Below are 20,942 nucleotides of genomic sequence, written 5' to 3'. Positions count from 1 at the left end.
ACAAGTTCTGATCCTGACAAAAGCTCCATTTGACCTTTTGATATTGGATATTCCTAATAACTTTTGGAGGCTGTAAATGTTCTGCAATGAGGTTAGAATTCCTGACATAACACCAAATTTTTTCAGGTTCTTGAAGTAAATGTATTCGAAGTGTTGTTATACAAATTATTTTCTTTCTCCTCAGGTCTAGGATTAAAATAGTGTAAGGACTAACTTGCTAAATTAATATAATTAATTTTGCAAAAGATTCTTGCAGTAAGATTTTAGGCAAACTCCAAAGCAGAGATTGCTTATTCTACTTATACTTTGGTTTTTTTCACTCTGCAACACAAGGTAGGAGAAGATACAAACTATATCCAGGTGCTCAAATCCAAATATAGTAATTTCTGCTCACTTTTTTTCTACTGCTGTTGAAAGAATTAGATTTTTTTATAAGCTGGTATTTAATATTTTCCAGGGAGAAATCTGCTATAAAGGAGTTGTGAGGCAAGCTGCTCGCTGAACATTCAGGCTGATATGGTAGTTTGCACACACTCAAATTTAAGCAGATCCTGGAATAATCCAGCAATCATTCCAGCAAAAGACTGGAGAGACTGCTTGGCTATCATTCATGAGAACAGCCTTTCCTCTGATAAACTATAGCCAGCTTTGGACGAGAGTTTTAACCTGGAGATGTTCTAATCTGATCTGGGTGGTTTTAAAGCTTAGTAAAACAGCTTTGCCTTCCCAAACTCCCTAGGATTAGAAATGATTGAACTTGAGGTATTGATATACTGCAAGTAAAAATATTCTCTGGCAGGAGTTAGAAGCACTGCAACTGTCAAAGAACTAGGATCATCACAAGTTTCTGCTTTTAATTTTCTGTAATCCATTAATATTTAAGTTGAGAAAGGAGAAAATCAAATTAATGGCTAGCCAAGTCAATTTAAAAGATAATCTATTGAAGTAAATCAGATACTTCCTTTTGTCATTAGAGCTTTGATTATTTTTCCAGTCATTTCATCTATTATTAGCCACAATGAATCATGAAGTAGAAACTGATGAATAAGGTATTTGGGAGTCACTGACAAAAAGAACTTTGTAAGAATCCATGAAACTTAATAAAAATTGAGCATTCAGCAAGGCATATACTTTGAAAGTCTTTCAAAAACTTGTTGATTCAAAGCTTTTTACATGCCCTACATTACATGACCCTTTCCTACTTTTACAGACTTTTTAGCTCATTAGAAGGATGCTGTTTTGCTATTTGCCTCTCTTATCTCTAAAACTAGTTCAAGTGGTGGGTCAAGCATAGAGCTGGAAATGGAGGTGGCTGATTTCTGCAAATCCAGAAGTTTTACACTCTGTATGTAGAGCCAGAAAATTCCCTGCCTTAGTCTTACAGTTTCTATGATCATCCTTTACCTTCTGGAATGCATTTGTAAGAGCCTTTACAGTGTTTAATGCTTTCTGTTTCCTATCAAGTCTGATGGTGATTGCTAGTAAGCCAGAGCAATACAAATAATGTTATAAAGCAAGATATGAAATCTCAGACTTTAACAGTCCCAAAATGATACAAAGTCTCTTGTATTGGTGTTTTCTTTTCTTTTTAAGCTTAATTGGAAAAAATGAGATTAAAAACCAAAACTAAGGATTTCTATATAATTTCCAGGCAGTCAGTCTAAAATTTTAGTTATGATATATGATCAGATTTGTTACCATTTTAATCTAGACAAAATTTTCATTTGAAACTGATGAAAGTTTTTAAAGTTGCTGCGTTGATGGATGCTTTGTGCTATTAACAATATTTGTCATTACAGTGTATAGGGAATATTAGAGTGGAATTTTCAAACTGCAAAGGCAAACTTGTGGTGACAAAGCAGCATGCTGCAGGTACACTACTAGAAGAAGACAGAATTATCTCAAAAATAGGTTTTTTCTTTCCACATCTTCATGTCATGTTCATTGATATCCAAATGAATTGAATGTTAAATGAAAAGCAAAGTGAACAATTACTAGAAGACTGTTTATATCTGAAGGACGAACAGAATGACAGCTAATAATGTTATTTAAGCATTTTTTCTCCTTTTTGCTTTTTTTTTTTCTGATTTGCCCTGTAAGGTCACTTTCAATCATTTTTGCTATGTAAGGGTCAGCCATTTGGCACTTCTAGGTTTCTAAACTATATGGAAATGTTTGTAGAACGCTTGCCACTGCATAAAACCAAAATGTTAATGGCTTCACTAAGTCAAATCAAATTTTAATGGCCATGGTTTAATTTTTCTTTCTGCCCATTCACATCCTTTAAGCAGCATTAAATGTGATTCAGTTGTCTTCTAATATCACAGCTGACCTGAATAGCCTTTTCAATTAGACTTTTAGATGAAGCAGATCTGATACATTCTAAATAAATAAAGATCTCTTTTTATTGGTTAAATCCTGATATTCACAGCTCATTTAATCCATTTATAGAGATACAATGTCAAAAGAAGAACCTTTTTTTTGTGCAATGCTAGTGACAATGTGCAGAGATGAGACAAAAAATTCACATCTTTGTTTTGTCAGTGAATGGAAATTAAGGAAGAGTAATTCAAAAAGATCTATTTAAAACTTTAAGAAAGATGCATGACTGAGAAGTGATGAAATTTTTTTGAAAAGGAGTCACACATTAAAAGCATTTTATGAAATGGTGTGAAGGATAGTCAGTTAACAATGCACATTCTCCTCAGAAATTTATTCTGACATCTTACAAATAATCTTAAACCTAAACAGTAGATGTCCAATGTTTTTAAAATTGGTTCAGTCTGTACTAATGTAAAATGTTTAATTTAATCTTTTCATGGATTTAGTGTTTACAACATAGTATGCCTTTTACACACACAAAAAGTGATAGAAATTGTTAGAAATCTACCATAGTTTGTTCAAAAGCATCTTTGATGTTTCCATAATTCTGTTTGATGTTTGTTCTCATTTTTGGCTGAGTGTCTCAAGACCTTCACTATGTAACAGAGATGATTCACTGTGATGAATCCTTCTCTGTGTATGAGGGCAGGCATGGGCAAGGGACTCTGTGTTTACTGCTCAGCATGGGACCCAAGAAAAGCCATCTGGGGCAGGAAGCTGGGCTGAGTGATTTGCACTGCCTGGGTTTCCTTCCCAGTGGCTTTGCTTATCGAAATGCAAGAGAGTGCTGCTGCCATTAGCTACAGTAGGTTTCAGCGCTGAGTTCAGTTTTGCCATTTTGGTAGCTTGTGTGTGTCAGATGATAACTTACAGCTAAGTTGCTTTCTCCTGATGTGAAGTCCCAGCTCTGAAACAAACACCAATCTCTCATGACGGCTGCCTCATTAGACCCACCTAAGTGGAAAGGAGCAGTGACAGCTGTCAGTACCAATTACAGCACCACCAGCTCCAAACTGCAATGCCTTCTGCAGTGCCACTCCTAAAGATAATATACCATTAGAATTCCAAAAATGTAAAACTGATTTTGCATTATTTACACAATTTTCTGGACAAGTTTTGCCAAAGTGAATGTTTTGAAAAGTTATAAAAGGAGTATGATACAATTATTTATAGTCCTGCTTTATCAATGAATATACTTAATAATGCATATTCTACTCACCATTCCCACTTTAAAAGGTTAGCAGTAAAAATTGTGTTTTTTATTATGCTAGGTAAACTGAAAAGTATTAATTCATCATTTTAGAACAATTAGCATATGCAGTGGTGGTTACTATTTGCATTATGGAAATTAAACATGGAATTGCTAAGTTCTGGTATGACTTACCTTAAAACCGCTGCTCTGGTGCTCTGAAAGGGGAAATGCTTTGCCCTTCCTTGAACATTGAATTTGTACATTCCTTCAATGTCCAAATATATAATTTTCAATGAGTATAAAACATGTATTAAATAAAATTCAGAAAAGGTCTTTTTCACAGGACCCAGACACTGTTGCTGAGACAGTCTGAATAGGACCACATCATGAAAAAAAAGTCACATCAAGTCTGACTGCCCCAGGTATTATTATAACACATAATCTGGGGCTGAGGCAGAGAGGCAGATTGCATGATACAGAGCATGTACTAAAATTGATTTATCAGTATAATTTAATAAACTGGAAAACCTGCTTCCTGCATTAGGGTTGAACTGTTACTCTTTGAATGTTCTGGTAGTTTGGGAGTAGATTAGTGTGATAAGGCATGGGGGAATAAAAGCTCTTATGATTAAAAGGGAAGCTATACAAATAATTGGTACCTAACATTAACATGTCCAGAGATGCATTCACACACTGAAAGAGCTTCATTTTCAAACTCTGTAAAAAGAAGGACAAGCAGTTCTTTATGATAAAAAATTGTGCACGATCAGAGATGGTAGCTGGTAGGACTTTCTGTAGTAGAGTTGTGTTATATGAGTTGCAATGAATTTGAGGTGTATAAGATAGGGCTCCAGCAGTTTGCCAGACTTGTTCTTTATTGTGCTACTGATATTAGGTATATTACATAGGGAATATGATAAAGGGAGAATATGAATAAGTAATTGCCACTAAGTTTTTAATTTTATTGTGTGCTTCATAATGCATAAGACAGTCTAAATTCTGTGAAGATTTGATTCATTCTTTTTGGAATTTTAGTGGCATTTCAGTGATGTTTGGTTTCTTGTTTGTTTGGTTTGGATTTTCTTTTTAGTTCTAGAGGATAGGAGAATTTGTATATTGCTGTTGGGGAATAGGTATTGCAGGCTAAAACATACCAACAGGATTATGGAGCAGCTGTCTGCCCAGAAATGAAATTAGTGAATGAAGTGAATCATACATTTATGTTTAGGGTTACTTCTAACATATCTACCAAAATATCTATGACTATTGTTTGTTTTCTGTGAAAATTTTCAGTTCTTAATGAAATGTAATTATTTTCCTGGTAGGGGCTATAATTCAAATGTTTTCTTTTTTTCTTTAGCAAAATGAATTTTCTAGTTAGAATTTCTCTCTCATGATTAGCCTCAGTTATTGAAATTTCATATTCATGTGGTGTCATTTCATCTAAAGACAAGGGTATATGCATCTGGAAGAGATAGTCAGAGGTACAGAAACCTCTGTGAAGTGTCACAATGCCTTTGTAAGATGACTGAAATATTTTGATTGAGTATTTAGACAAGAAATTGAATTGACAACTTGTATTAAAACATTTCTGTCTCATTTATTTTCAACTGTCCACCTAAATCCTTTTGCTTTTTCTCATTTTCTTGGCCAGCTTTGCTAAATCCTCTCTGTGAATAATAGATCGAGTGATTAGACAGAGAATACACAATCAACTAAAATTATCACTCAGAATTTGTAGCAAAACCAAATGTTTCAAGTTGTTAGTGAGGGGTTTTAAAAAAATGTTTGCATTTTTTGCCTTTTGCATGGATATTATGGGGAGGCATCATATTTTGAAGTACTTCTCTCAAGAGTCACAATAATTGGAGAGTCTCTTATAGACATTTGACATGAATTCAGTTAATACCATGCAGAGTTTTCTGAAATGCTCAGCCAATGAATTTAAATGGATCAATTTTAATACTTAGGCCAAGAAGCGTGTTCAAGTATAATTTTTAAAATATACTACTTGAAAATTATTTTCCATATATGGATGAACATCTAAGTATCTTACAAGTTGTCTCACAAATAAATAGCTCTAAAATAAAATATATTCATGATATTACATAAAACTGGTAAGTAAAAAATCTTCTAAAAGTTATAGAGCATTGGGTACAAGGAGGACTTTTAAGATAGTGGAATATACTAAGGGAAAGATGAGGAAGCAAAATTAAAAAAAGACAGGAGATTTCAGATAAAGTAGTAAGATAAAAGAGAAACACAAAGCACAAGAGGTCAAATCAAAGCTATACATGGCTTTGATGAGGTGGAGATGCCTAGTTTGATAGATAGTTCTTTTCCTTACATGTTATCTATAAAATCGTTTCATTGGGGTCCACCTGCTAAGTAGAGTATGCCTTACAAAGTTGAGGCCGCTCAAGGTGGGAATGGAATGAAGAGAGACAGAACAATTGTCTTTGTAACAGTAAGAGACATGCAGAAGAAAGTGACTCTCTAAAGGAAAATCATCAGAACTCTGCATAAAGGGTAGTTGGAACAAAACTCTGGCAGTAGTCTTAGACTAAGTTCCCAGCAGTAGAGTCAGCTCTAAGGTAGCATTAATAGGCCAAGGATAGGGCTTGGCTATGATTAAGAGGCTTAATTAATGTTAATTAAGACAGAATAGTGCTAATGATGCTTAGCCAGCTTTCTGTTAGACATACCTTGGTGCACCAGGAAAGAAGTGTCTATTTCTTGTTTTGTTGTGTGCAATGGTACTTCAGCATCTCTTACCTCTGAACTGCAGTGCCTAAGTGATTCAGGACAGAAACAGAAATTATTTAATACATTTTGTCTTGTGTGCAGTCTTTCTTGGATGTAAGTTGTTTTCTCTGAGAAGTTTCTGATGCCTCAGTGTTTTTGAGTGTATTTCTTACTATTAATATTCTTCACACATAAATGTCTCAGGGCATCTGTGTCAGAGATGAAGTTGTGAGAATTTTGCATTGTCTTAGTGAGCAGTCACTGTGACAAACAATAGTGTTCTGTGGTTCACCATGTGCAAAAGTGTTCTTCAGGTCAGATGCCACATGGTTCAGAGATTGCAGAAGCAAATACCTGATATTTAGACTTGAGAGATCGAAAATCAGTTTTAATTGTGCTATGTATTGCACTTTGTAATTTTTTTCATGATTTTATGCCCAGGAACCTGGCTTGAAAACAGGACATTCATAGCAGAGTTTACTTATTGCTGATAGGCTCTTTAGCAGCAGTCCAAGTTTATCGTAGAATGGTTAGTTGCTGTAAGGATGGTTGACAGCACAAGTTAAGACTGATGTTTCCTGTCAGATAATCATGAGAAAAGCTGCAAACATCAGTGACCTTGCAGCTAGGGGATACATTTTGCAGATCCCTGTGAGCAAGAGTAGCCACAACATTTTAATTAAGTGTGATGTGATATTGCTAGTGGTGTGGTGACATAATAACAAGGAAGTAGCTGCTGGTTAATTTTTTTCTTTTTTTGTTACAATATGAGTCAGGCTATTTTCTACATGTCAGATAATGGGAAAAGACTAAAAAGGTTTGCAATAAATCATGTATGAAAGGCATAAATTAAAAGATATGGTCAGAAATAGTCCTTTTAGTTTGGAAGTGGTGGAATATATTATGGATTGTTGCTGTACAGTGGGAGAAGTAGATGGAAATGTTTTAGGCAGTCTTTTTGAAGAATGGAAAATCAGCATTAAATAGCAGCAAAATCTAATATGATGGATTTGGTTATAATCATCCGCTATGATAACTGTTCTATCATACCACTAAGGCTTGTCTTGGAAACAAAAACCCAAACCCATTAAAGCCTTGTGGATTGCTTCTTCTCAAATACATTCTTACAAACTCATGCTTGTCCATAAAGTAATAACCTTACATGCTTTATCTGGTGCTACTGATCAAGGATGGCAGAATATTTTCCTTTTATCTTGACATATCTTACATCTAGAGACAGGTCTAGTGGATAAACACAAGAAAAACACCTGTTTATTTGGTCCTTTTACAGCGGTTAATGTGTCCAATTGCACCTAATTTGTTTATCTATGTGATAGCATCATCTTTGGATATGATATCCAATGTTCTATATTTGCTATAATATCTTTATTTCGTTTATGAAATGTCTTGATGCTGTTATAGTATGTATTTGTATCACTAGAATAGATGGTACTACACCCACACTTAGCCAATGTAGATTTGACCCTCACCATTCTTATCTTATAAATGAAATGAGAACAGCGTGTTCTTGTGTTCTCACTGAAAGGTTGGTGGGAGTTTGGACATTGATTTCAGTTGAATCATGACAAAATAGGGGGTCACTTTCAACTGATTGTTTGAAAAATTGAACTAGCAAGAAATGGTGACACAGGGAATACATCTTCACATTTCACCTAAATATTAAAATATATACCTATATTGAAGAGACCCTTGAAATGACTCATTATCTGAGGTCCCAAAACCTCAGGTGAAGGTTGAAAACAAAACAGGTGAAGGTTGCAAAAGTCAGGATTGTTTTCAGAAAGAAGTCAGGACAAGTCTCTGAAAATACATGGCTAGAGCTTTATGATATCTGGATCAGGAAGAAAGGCACAGAGAGAACTCTAAGAAGCTACATTCTCAAACAGAGTATTTCCTTGTCATGGTTTGGGAATTAAGGAAGTTGGTCAGTAATAATCAGGGAAGTTTTCAATCTAGAATAAATCGACTAAGTCAACTTCATGAGCTCCTTAGGCTGATGGAGAATCGCATCTTGGAGCAGAGCAAGGTAACTTTGTAAAGATGGGTAACAAGATTTCACAATGGAGGGATTTACTCAAGTTAGAAGTTAAATTTAATGACAGGCTTGTCCACGCTTTAAAAGGCTTTTCTGGTATGCCTGTACTTGTAGAATATATTGGCAGCCTTTCTCAGTGGGCATGCAGTGTTCCTTTGATAGTATAGTTTAAATGATTTTCTCAAATGGAATAACCTATTTTGGCCCAAAGGGTGTAACTATTTCAGCTGCAGGGAACTGCTGGCACACAGTGTACATCCACACCACACAGCTATCTTGGCAAACCACTCATGTAAACCAAGTAGACAAGTTTTGAATTTCAGTTTCTTTCTCTGTAAAAGGCTGGTGTTCTGAGTATATCGCATAGATTAGGGGTAAAGTCCTCTTCCCTTAGACAAAATTAGTAGATGACACAATCCAAATTAGGTATTGGAAGGGAACGGTCTCATTTTCTCTGCGTTGTGCTTCTGTAAAATTCCCTACCTACCTTACTTGCCTACTGGGGAAACTACTACTGCAAGTGCAGTTATTGAAAATATGTATGTCAGCTCAATCCTGGAAAAATTCCACAGTTCACTCTAAAAATTTGAGTGAGCAATTTTCTTAAATCTAACCAGATTGTACATGTGCTTGAAGTTTAAACTGTGCATATTTTTTTCAGAAGTACTTGAGTAAAACTTGGTAGAAAGGCTAGACTCTAACTCACCATGTTGCAGCTGTCTGCTGGCAACTACACAAATGTTTAAGTTGTATTATATCTCCTTTGATGGAATAGATTGATAAAATATCCTAAAGTAATCACAACTAAGGTAGAATTAGACATATTGCCCCAAAATGCCAGAATTCAAAATTTGGCTTCTCATGTCTTTGTCAGTATCCCAGATGTTTGAACAATTACCTACAGTCCTTGGCCATTACACCATCAGCTCAAACAGAAGTGTTAATCCTATTTCATGTTAGAATTTCTGAGAGATGTCTTGTTTCTGGTTGTTCTCCCCTCCCCCTCCACCCTCTGGATGCCAGCAATCTATTTCTCAGTTCAAGGAATTTTAATAGAAAAACTGTCATGTTTATATAACTTCCAGTACAGCTGAGCAGGAAGCAAATAGAAGCCTTTATTTTTATGGTAGGTTGATTCTACGGATTGTCCCATCTCTGCCAAGTAAGTGAAACCCAGGCTGAACATTGAATATCATTCAGGCATTCTGAAAAAGCATGATTCCTTCCTCACACAAACATTAATATAGTCTTTGAAATTGTGTAAAGAGAACGTTTTGATTTTTAGAAATGCTAAAGTAGACACGCATGAAAAAGAACGTTTTGATGAAAGCTTCTGTGACAAAGGGATATGTTAAAGGAACAAGCCTTTTGAAACACTCAAGAGAATTAGTTAGAGAGAATTAAAATGGATGGGGTTTGTATTCATGTTTTCAATCTACTGCCAGAAAACTTTAGGACAAATTGTTGCTATAAAGCTGATTGTTAATTTTGTTAAGGTAGCAGTATAGAAAAATAACTTTTACCTTCTTTAAAATAAAATACTGTATCTTAAATGTAAGTTTATATATATTTATGGAATTCTGAGTACGTAAAATAGAAACAATTCTGAACCAAGCAATTTTGTCTTGGACATAAAAAAATCTAAACTAGTAAATGGAAACCACCTTAGTTGCAAAAGAATTTTTTTACTGGTTGCAAAAAAAACAAGGTGTAACAAGTAGTTTAATGAAAGCATTTTTTAAATGTGCTTCTTTCATAATTAATAATGCAGACTTTTGTTTACTTATTTCAGTAAATAATTTGAATGCAGCTGACCTTTCTGTTTTTTCTGCTACATTATTAATGATGTTGAAGAGATCACTAGGTTACTGTTTTAGCAATATGTGTCTCACTTAGCTGAGGTTATGGTTTGCACCAGCTGAGATGGAAGCAAAAAACTGGAAAGCTTTCTGACTTTTAAATCTCAAATTTCGATGCATTATAAGGATTCCATCCTACCTTTAGGTACTTGGAGTACATATATAATCTATAACCTGCTCTGGCCAAATTTCTTCTCTGGCAGAACACCAGCAGAGTGTGGACAATGCACCTGAATTGGTCTTGAAAAAAATTAATAGCTATACATAATGGATAACCCAGATGTGGAAGGATTCAGTGCTCTCTCAGTTTGTAGGAGTCTGTCTTGGAAAGTGCCAGTCACCAATTACCTCCAAAGAAAGAAGTTCAAAAAACCTTAACCTTCTCTTGCATCCTCTCATATTAATTTATTCTTGGATAGAGGTAGAGGTAATTTTCTTTACCTTCCTTTCTTAGTGGTTGTTGTTGTTTTGTTTATTTGGTTGGGGTTTGTTTGTTTTTGGTTATTTTTTGTTTGTTTGGTTTTTTTTTCCTAAAGTGCATCATACTTTCTGATAATTCACCAAAATATCTAGCATCTGAGTACACTGATTTGTATTCTTCAAAACTGGAGGTAGTTGAACTTCCTTGTCACCCAGTTTGCATAATTCTAAAGCTGTCTTTAAGGATTTTAATTAGGCCAAAAGAAACTAGGTACTTCAGGATGTCTGAGCAGGTCTAGTCTGAGATACCTCCTCTTATAAATAATAAAAAATATATCTTCTCTCCAGTCAGGTCTGATTTCTCAGTACTTATTACATAGTGGAATATGTTGTTTTTTCCTGCAGGTTTCAGAATAATTAAAATCTGTAAAATTACCAGTAACTAACGATGCTGTACCACTGTCTTACAGGCTGTTTCTTAAGAGTGAGAAAGCTTGTTTCCATAGAATGTGCTGACAGAAGAGTTCACATGTGTAAAACTACATTGATGTTTTGAGACTAAATTCGTCTGCATGCCTTGCATTTCAGCTGGATATATGAGATCCCAAATCCACATCAATACTTATTGGACTGCTTGTCTCTTTCAAACATTGTTGAAGTATTTCTTGGTTTTTTTTGTCATTGATTGGCACTGGGCAAAATCTGTTTATGCAGGAAGTTTCTATCATGTCATTTGAAATGCTTGATTGAAATTAAGTGTAATTTAAAGAATTTGCCAAGACAGCAAAAGCAAAACTTCAGCAATGTATTCCATGACTTTAAATAAAACTGTGACAGATTGGTATGGTACATTTCATAAGCTTTAAAGCTTGAAATTACATGGCCAGCTTCCAGGTACAGTTGTGCTATTTATATGAAATTGAGACAGCACTTGCAGTGATTCAAAGCTTAAGCATAGTTTTGTTTTGCTTGGTGGAATAGTGAATTTACTCCAAGTAGAGGATTCAGAGAGGCTAAAGCTGTTAGCAACAAAAAAGTAATCTTGTGTGCAAGCCAAAAGTGATAAATATTCAGCATCAGGGTATAATTGGTGACAGCCACGTTCAGGCATCAATGTCATGGAAGGAAGACAAATACGTTTTTCCCATAGAGGAAGAACTTCTTGCTTGTGTGAGTGACTGTGCACTGGAACAGATTGCCCAGAGAGGCTGTGGAGTCTCCCTCACAGGAGGTATTCAAGAGCAGTCTGGATGCAATTCTGTGCAAATTGCTCTGGGATGACCCTGCTCGAGCAGGGAGGTTGGACCAGATGATCCAAGGGGGTCCCCTCCAACCTGACCCACTCTGTGAATGCCAGAGCACAACAGCACCACCCAGGTTATTTCAATTACAATCACTAGAGAGAGCCACACTTTCTAAAGAACAAGCAGGTGACTAAATTCTTACATTGGCCATTCTTCTATTGTGTTGTCTTAGTAGGAACCAGACTGCGGGAAGACAGCTTTATGAATTATTTTAATAGTGTATAATAGATTTGGTTGAAAAACAATTTTGCAAATGTTTTTCACGGAAATTGCTTTTCTGTTTTTAACAAATCTGAAGTTAAGGTTGGAGAGAAGTAGTTTCAGCATGTGAACAGCAGGTGGTCCTCCTCAGGGTAATACTTTCAAAAATAGGTAAATCACTTTGTTTAATATTTTTGTTTGTGATCAGTTTTTTTTCAGTTCTTCAGATTTTGAATTCCATTCAGATTTTCATGTTGTTCCATGAATTAGATGCTAGTGTATAAGAGAATCCTTACACAGTCTTATTTTAAACCAAATATTCTTTGAAATAGCCATTTGGCTAAAGGTACATAGAAGGCAACATATAAACACACCAATATATAACACAATACATAATTCACCATTTGTTGTTTTCACAGGGCAGAGAAATATTTTCAGGGCTTTGCACAGAATATGTTTAACACATTAAATAATTTAAGTAATTGAAATAATTAAATAACTAAAATGCAAATATTCTAAGAGAGATTTCGAAGATCAGTGAATAGCTCTAAGTTTAGCTACACTATTCACTTAAGTTCCTCAACTGAATTAAAAAAACTGTTTTCCTTTCATTGCATTAAATTAAATACCTGTTAAAGCAAAACTTAGCATCATGACATGAAGAGGAATACCTGAGTGTCTTGTACTCTGAGAAATGTCTAATTTCTTTTGGGTTATAAAAGATACAGTCAAGCATCGCATGACATACTTTGATCTTTGAAAGTGCATTTAATGACATGAGGTGAGTGCCATGCATTACTGCCTTTTTTGAGGCAATGCAGCCACTGAGGGTGAAATTATGTTTCAAGTAAATTTAAGTGCTGTTGCACAGGTTTTTCACTGGTTCTCTTCACTTCAGTGATTTTTACCCTCAGAACAAAACTTGTAGAAATAACCAGTGATGTGATCCCTTCTGCTGCAGTGGGTAATGCTCCTTTCTTCTGACTTGATACAAGAAGATCTTTTAAGTAATTACTTGTCTGCATTGTTTGGTCATTCCCTAAAAGATTTCTTGAACAGAAGCTACTGATGCACAATACCAGCAATATCCTGCTGAATAAATGAGAAGCCAAAAATGCTTCTTTTTTGTATCCTTTATTAAAGCTGTATTCCCCTTTGCTGTCTAGTAAGGTTTCTGATCCTAAAGGGAAAGGATTTTTCCCAATGCTGCTTCATTGCAGAGTTGGATTAACTTCAGAAATAAAATAAATACATTCCACAGTCATGGAAAATAGATTCTGCCTCCAGTGAATTAGAATTACTGTTACACTGGGCAAGAAAAATAGCATTTTAATGAAGTGTCCACCCTCAAGCACTTTTTCCAGAGAAGATACCTGTGAATCTTTGCCAAATGCTTACATAGTTCAGCTGGGTTTATGTTGAATTACTTGGCTGGGTGAAGAAGCTGCTGTATGCTACCTTTGGCAATTCAAACCTTTGTAGAAGTCTGATTTATAGCTGCCCAGGGGAACAGTTTGCAGTTTTCTCTATGTTTTTCTTTCAGAGACAGTATAACCTAAATAATTCTATTCTTAAATTAGTGGGAAAAGTAATTCTGCAGACAAAGCTATGACAGCAATTTTTTTTACCCACACATTCCTTCAAAATGAATCAGGGTAGTTCTCATAACTGTATGGTATTTTTCAGTTAAATATATAATTATATCAGTTTTAATTTTAATTGTCTTTGCTAGTGGCAGAATTTATTTCAGTTGATTTAATTATATATTGCTATTTTAGACATTATTCAGCATCCTATTAAACCATCTTATAGATATTAACTATACCCCAGAAGAGCACTGTAATGTACACTCAGGGAACTATTAACCCTCCAGGGGTAGGAATTCCAGAATTTCCTTTGATATAGAATAAAAACTCTCAGTCAGTTTGGATTTAGAATTCTGGAAATATTCAACCCCAAGTTTTTATCAGCTGGTGCAAACAAAGTGCAATAGGGTGACTGAAAGGCTGGGCCTTGAACTCAGAGTCCAGCTATAAAATGTTAGCACAGGTATCTTCCCACACTAGCACTTTTCATCTCCACCTGAGATTTTTTTGTACCTTACCACCTATGTAGCATTAGAAAGAAGAGAATTAATTTTGACATCGACTGGCAACCACTGGTGTCAAACTGCTTTTAAAGGCAATTAGGGTCTAATTCAAATAACTACCAGGAGAGCAGAACTTATCTGAAGAAGCCCAACCCACATCTGTCTTCTACAGAGCCCTGATCAGGTCTTGGTTTACTGTTTTCCTCATTACTTCAGGAATGTTATTATTTCTGAAAAGCAGGTTCTGACTGTTGGCATTCACTGAAATCAGGGTATAGATACTTGCAGTGTTAAGATGGGGAGGAATCTTGGTTATTATTTTTAGTAACTCTGCTCGAAATTGTTATCTAGTACTCATCATTAGTTGCATAAAGTAACATGGTCATCTCTACAGCTTTTCCTTCCTATTTACTACCCTGTCCTGCACTGGAAGGCTTTCCTGAGTTTTAATTCTGGAATCAGAGTGATCTATGACTCTTAAAACTGCAAACTTAGGGAAGCATAGTATGGCTTCATGTGATAAATAGTATAGCTGAGCCTTCTGTCTAATTTGATGAACTCTAAAATGGCATCTTGCTTTAGGCATCCTCATTGATTTTACGTCAGTGTCATGTTTAAGGTGGAGATGAAGCACTGAGAGGACAAATGAAGCTGGTGCTGGAGTTTGGCATGTTTGAGAGCCCCTGCTTTATTCTGACTGAATGTTCCCTCTTCCCCTCTCCCTTGGCTGCCAAAGTGGGCACTGCACAATGTGAGTCAGGCTCACCAGTGCTTACATTTTGTATTCTGCTGTCTCTGCTTTCTGTGTGTCTGGTTTTGATTGTTAACTTTGGTTGAGCTGCTTTTGCCCTTCAGTGAGCATTTATTTTCTTTCTACCTAGTCTATGTATGTGAACCACCATGGCATTGACACTGTTGAATCTAAATGTTGTTTTGGAAATGTGGAGCTGACCTGAATATTAAGGAAAGCTCCTGAGATAAAGCTGGAAGTGATTTGAAGAACAGCTTTACATGTGGTGTACAGAGCTTAGCTGGTCATTTATGCTTGCAATGGGCTGGTGCAGTATTAGGCTGCTACTTAGGCTGTTAATACCCTCTACAGTTAGAATTTGTCAGAACTTCTATTTGTCAGAATATGTAATTGAGAGTTGCTGAGGAAATAACTTCAAATAAATGTTACAGCATTTTCTTGTCTTGGAAGACACCTTCTGCCACAAACAAAATAACTTTCCGACTTCTTTTAACTATTACCTAGTTCCTGTTGCAAATGAAACAACCATGTTGCAAACATAATAATTTCTTCCATTTAACAAACTCCTTCAGCATGAAATCAGTGTTTCAGAAACCCTTGCAGATCTGACTCTGCTAATTTCTTGTCAGTGTACTAATTGTATAAGTAGCAAAGGTTAATGTCCTTCTGAGTCAATAAAGCCATTCACTCTGGGCCTAGATTTCAGACCTGAAAAAAGGTTAGAGGAGAAAATGTTCTGGAACAATAAACTTGTGATTAAATTCTGAATTCAGTAAATTCTCTTTAGGCAAAATATTCAGGGAATTGTACTTATTGATCTACTTTGTAGACCACTGCTTTTCTGTTTTGTTAAAACTCTAGTAATTTATATGTGGAGATGGGACACTATGTAACAAGGTTTTGAAAATCTGTGGTATCAGAGTCAGAGTCAGGAATTATTCTGTAACTATTTTGAAATGGGTAGAATTCTTCTTCTGTCAAACATCCAGGATTTTACTTTCTATGTAATAGTTGCAGCACTGTCACACTCCAGTACTTCAAGCCTAAAGAATGGTTTTTCTCTTTATAAGAGGTTTATACAAAGAAAATATGTAGTTCTTCATAGTTTGACTGACAGTAACATTGAATTATTTTAATATCCGGCTGTAAGAAATTGTCTGTCCCCTGTTCAACGTCTCAGCAAAGACTGCTTAATAAGCAAATCCACAGGCGTGCAGACTACCTGGGATTTGGAATATAAATGTATGTTCCTTTTCCTGAAAGGCACATGTTGGTTGGAGATAGGTTGTAGAAGAAAATTAATCAGGACTGCAGTTATTAGACAGAATTCCTGAGCCGCTTCTATTTGGTCAAATTCAACTGATGTCAAACAATAATTCTATGCTGCTGTTACAGTGGGAGTTAAATAAGACCCAGCACAGAGGATAGAGTAAAAGTATGGCATTGATATCAGAACAGAGAGAAAGAAATGTTTGCACTAGGTGTACATATGTGTGCATGTTCCACTAGAGCTGTAATTACATGTTTTACTGGGCATGCACACTAAGGTTACTGGGGTTCCCCCTCAAGAACATGCATTTTATGGTACTTATAAATTATTTGTTTGCTGTTTCTAAAATAAGTGATTATGCCACTTATTCAAGTGTTCTCTTCACTGCTCAAACAAAAGATCATTGCTCTGTATTTCTTCAGCTATGTGCAACCTTCTAATTCCTAATTCCTTTTCCATTGCCACACAATCATCACTTCAGCAATTACATTTGTTCTTCTTATGTTTATGCATATTACTCATCTATATTCAAGAAAGTCTTCAAATGTCCTCACATATTTTCAAAGTTATAGTTGGTGACTTGGAATCTAATAACATCAAGAAAGATAGTTCCAACAACCTTAAAGGTAATTCATTGACTACTAAGAAACATTTACCAGCTTTATACAAGTTTAGTCAGCCAAGAATTGAATGCAGTTAATTATTAGTGCACTGTCTTTTATTGTCTTCAGGCTTGAATAAATTATTAGAACAAAAGGTAAGCTGCAATTTCCATTCTTTTAGGTGCTGGATTCTTATAGCTTCAGCCCAGTGAAAATTTAGGTTTAAATTTGAACAGAAGAAAAATATGTAAGTGGATTCTGAATAGGAAATCCAAAATTTTAATATTTTCCTGCTCAAAGCTTCAGAAAACTGAATTCACAAAAAAAAAAAAAAAAAAGCCACTGAGGGCATTTCAACAAATACTCTCTGTCTTGAGAAATAGAGGGCCAATGAAGCACCTTGGATTTCCTGTGATTTTATGGTTTGATTGATGCAGGATTTTGTAGATGTTGTTAACCTAAAATATGTGGATGTTGAGGAAGCATGGGGAGTCAGCTCCCAATTCCATCAGCTTCCAATTTCTTCCTTTGATTTCTTTAAAAATAATTTTAAGCAAATATTCTTATGCCACTCTTCATCTCTAAGATATGAATAGTGAATTCCTTACCTTTGAAAAATATTTTGAGACATGTTAGCAAAAAGTGCTATGTAAGAGCTTTGCATTATTATTGTAATTTTAGAGATAATGAATGGCATCCTACAAAATAACTCAGTGTTACATGGAATACTAAATATTTTCTAACTTCTTGACTTTGAATTGCTGTTCAGTTTCTAAGCCTAGACTGATGCTTTGTTTGAAACCTCTTTGAAATAATTTCTACCTGTTTAAGCAATTTCAATTTTGCTGCAGACACAGCACAATAGTTGCATTATAGCGAGTATGACTGCTTGTCAAATGCAAACCCCAGACTTTCATCTCCTTACAACTTTGTGCTAATGCTGTTCAACTATCCATCAGTTAGATGACTTCCTGTCACACAAATGGCAGTTGACAAGTGTGCCTATCCGTTCTGTTCCTACAAATTTCCAAGTTTAGGAAACCAGGTTCAGTTTTAGGCATTATTTTAGGAGGATGAATAATTTAATTAATTTTTTTAAAAAAAGATTTTTTGGGTTGCACAGTTTTATTTTCATTGTTTGAATAGCAGTTCACAAGTTCTCTGAATTCTTGACACAGTGTTGACTAATGTCCTCCTGAATAATATCATCAGGTACCCTTGTGAGCATCAGCAAGAGCTGACTTTTCCCATAAACACATAAAAAACATTTGGAGGTGTCCTACACATAAGATTCACTACTCCAGATTTTGGGTGCTTACTCCACCAACTCCATAAAGAAGAGTTATTCTCATTGCAGAAATCTCTCCTCTCCTCTGCTCATTTCTCCTTAGGCTGGAGTGATTGCACTCAGTAGATGTGTGTGCAGTTTCTGTTGTACTACCAAGTCCAAAATTAAAATCTTGTATTGGTTCTGCAATACTCACATGAATTGCACTGTGAGATAAATTTTCATGTGTTCTCAAGCATTTTATAATTCTAAAGGGAAACATTCAATAACATGCTTTTGCCTGTTTTCCAACGATAGCCAAGTCTTAATCATATTTCAGTTTAACACCTTTGGAAAGTAGATGAAAGACGAGCTGAATGCTTAGACTTAAAAGAGGAAAACAAGAGGTTATGGCATAATTTTTCATTAACAACATTTGCAATTAAATTTGTGCACGCAGATTTAATTATGAAATCCTTAGTGCATGTAATGAACAAGCTTTAGTCACATTAAGGATGAACTGCCCTCAAAAAAAAAAAATTAATCTCCATATCTGTAAAAAGCATTCTTACATTTAAAAGAACTGCAAAATAGTCAAAGGATTTATATCTGCTGGTAAAAGAAACAATAAATGTTCATAATCACAGTTTTGTACATTAAAATGTGCATCAAAAGCAAAGAAGAATATTGAATATCTGTGATAGTTTGATTGACAAGTTTATCTGTTGTTACTGCACTGCATTCATAATATGTAACATTGTATTTTGATTATGCTTTTTTTTTTTAATCCAAAGATGACTAAAATCTTCCTTTTGGGGATTTAAGGGGAAGAAAGAAAGAGATTTAACATCTGCAAATGGACCTGTAGTATTTAGTTGAAAAACAGAGGACATAGATAAAAAAATTGTAATTATTATTTTATAAAGAACACTAATAGACATCATAATAAAAATAAAATATTCCATTTTGTTTATGTTTGAAGCAACATTGCTATCACTTTATTCTGCAAACAACTTTTCTTATAATGCAGCAAAAATGCTGTCTTTGAAAACAGCAAAATTGAACAGGAACTTAACTCTTTTAATGTCCTTGTTATTTATTCCTTCTAGGGGTAAGAATATTGGACATGACATAGACTTTTTGATCACCAATCCAGGACCAAGAGAGGATGATGAACTTCTGCATAAAGTTATTGACTTATGGAAAAAGCAGGTATGAACTAAAGAGCACTTGACCAAAAAGACATGCTCTAACTGAATTAAGCTTATATAGCTCTTAAAGAATGTCATATGCCTTGTTACAACTGACTGCAGTATTTTGGAGCAGGATATTGCTCTATTTGATTACTAACCATGATGATCTAGGTGCATCCTGTAGCTCTGAATGCTAAGGTTGAAGGGTATATCAGAATTGCACACACATTCTCTAATATCCTACCCTAAGAATATGCAGCTGGTCAGAGGTGAGAAATCAAGCTAGGTAGAGTTTTGAGTGTCAGAGAAAATTGTTCTTTTCCTTCAAAAAAACTGTCTATTTGTTTAATTTCTCCTTGAGGTGGGAGTAGGTTTTCCCAGGGGAAGCTGCTCCAGGGAGATCCAACTTTAAGTGTAGAAATACAGAAAAATTGACACAGTTTTCCATGATGTCTGTGTTTGGAAAAATGCACACATCTTCAAGGTCCCTTCCAGTCCAAAGTGGTAGACAAATCTGTCATTTCTTAGAGGAGTTGCTCATCTAAGGGATGGATTTTTGGTTGTTTTGTTGAGGGTTTTTTTGCTCTTTTTTTCCTTTCTGTTCAGCTCTTCAGTTTCCAGCAGCTTTAAAGTTGGAGGTGTCTCATTTAAAACAGGTGCAGGTAGCTAAAATATTCCTGGGTCAGAAAAATACAGTATGTTGGGGAAAATGAACTTTTGTTTTTCTTCTACTTTTCTAGCCAGCTGAGATATTTTTCAACATTTACTACCCAACACTATTCAAAGAAATAGACTACTTCTCAACAAGTAAAAGGCCAGCACCCTGAGGTGAATCATCAAGTGCCTCACTGCTAAGTCAAGTCAGCTTTCAGTGCTGACAGGCTGGAGAGGATGCTTTTGAATTGATTCTTGAGCTGTATACTTCAATTAATATATAGTGGGTTAACACATGAAAGATTAAAAACACCCAACTACACAGAAGCTTATGTGACTGTAGGAGGATATCTGTTTCAAGGTTGTTAGAGCCTTTCAGCTGGCTTTGCTGGAAGGGCCTCAAACTTGGTTTTTTCCTGGTAAAATGCAACGTTAGCTGAATTCCTCTTCTTCCAGTTGAATTTTGGTCTTTAAAGTGTTAAAAAACTATTATTAATTTTTTAGTTTTTTCTCATTCCTCTGTGGAAGCTGTATGTGTTGGAGTAGATTGATAGCAGGTACTATTTAGACTACTCAAAAGCAATGAAGCCATGGCAATTAATGAGTGCTGAGGAAGTACTCTATTTTTATCAATCATTTTATTATTAAGTATAGGTCCTTTCACAGTTATTATATTCCCTTTACTATGAGAAACATTGCCTTTCTTCTTGGAATGGGTTTTTCCCCTTCTTATACACACTTGAATCTCTAGGAAACCAGGTATGGGTCCTCCAAAAATCATGCTTGTTATAATAGAGCAGAATGGAAAAGTGACAACAGACCAAGGCTAGAGCCTGCCCTGAGTGCAGCCTTTCATTCCTTCTTTTCCACTTACATTACTGAGAAAAATGGCTGTGATCTGAGAAGTCTGACAAGTACTAAAGTTTTTCAGTTCGCTTTGGGCTATTTTCATTAAAA

The 20,942-nt window shown here is 35.3% G+C and overlaps 1 protein-coding gene across 1 annotated transcript in view; it reads left to right on the top strand.

The window, feature by feature from the left end:
- The window catches only part of DNTT (DNA nucleotidylexotransferase), a 74,335-nt gene that overhangs the window by 28,386 nt on the left and 25,007 nt on the right, over positions 1-20,942 (top strand). Inside the window, exon 8 of the mRNA XM_059477024.1 lies at positions 19,248-19,350. Coding sequence (XP_059333007.1) covers positions 19,248-19,350 — 103 coding nt within the window. The remainder of the gene's footprint in view (positions 1-19,247; positions 19,351-20,942) is intronic.

Source organism: Ammospiza nelsoni, chromosome 8 (assembly GCF_027579445.1).
Source record: "Ammospiza nelsoni isolate bAmmNel1 chromosome 8, bAmmNel1.pri, whole genome shotgun sequence".
Taxonomy (NCBI): Eukaryota; Metazoa; Chordata; class Aves; order Passeriformes; family Passerellidae; genus Ammospiza; species Ammospiza nelsoni.
This window is presented reverse-complemented; position numbering and strand designations above follow the sequence as displayed.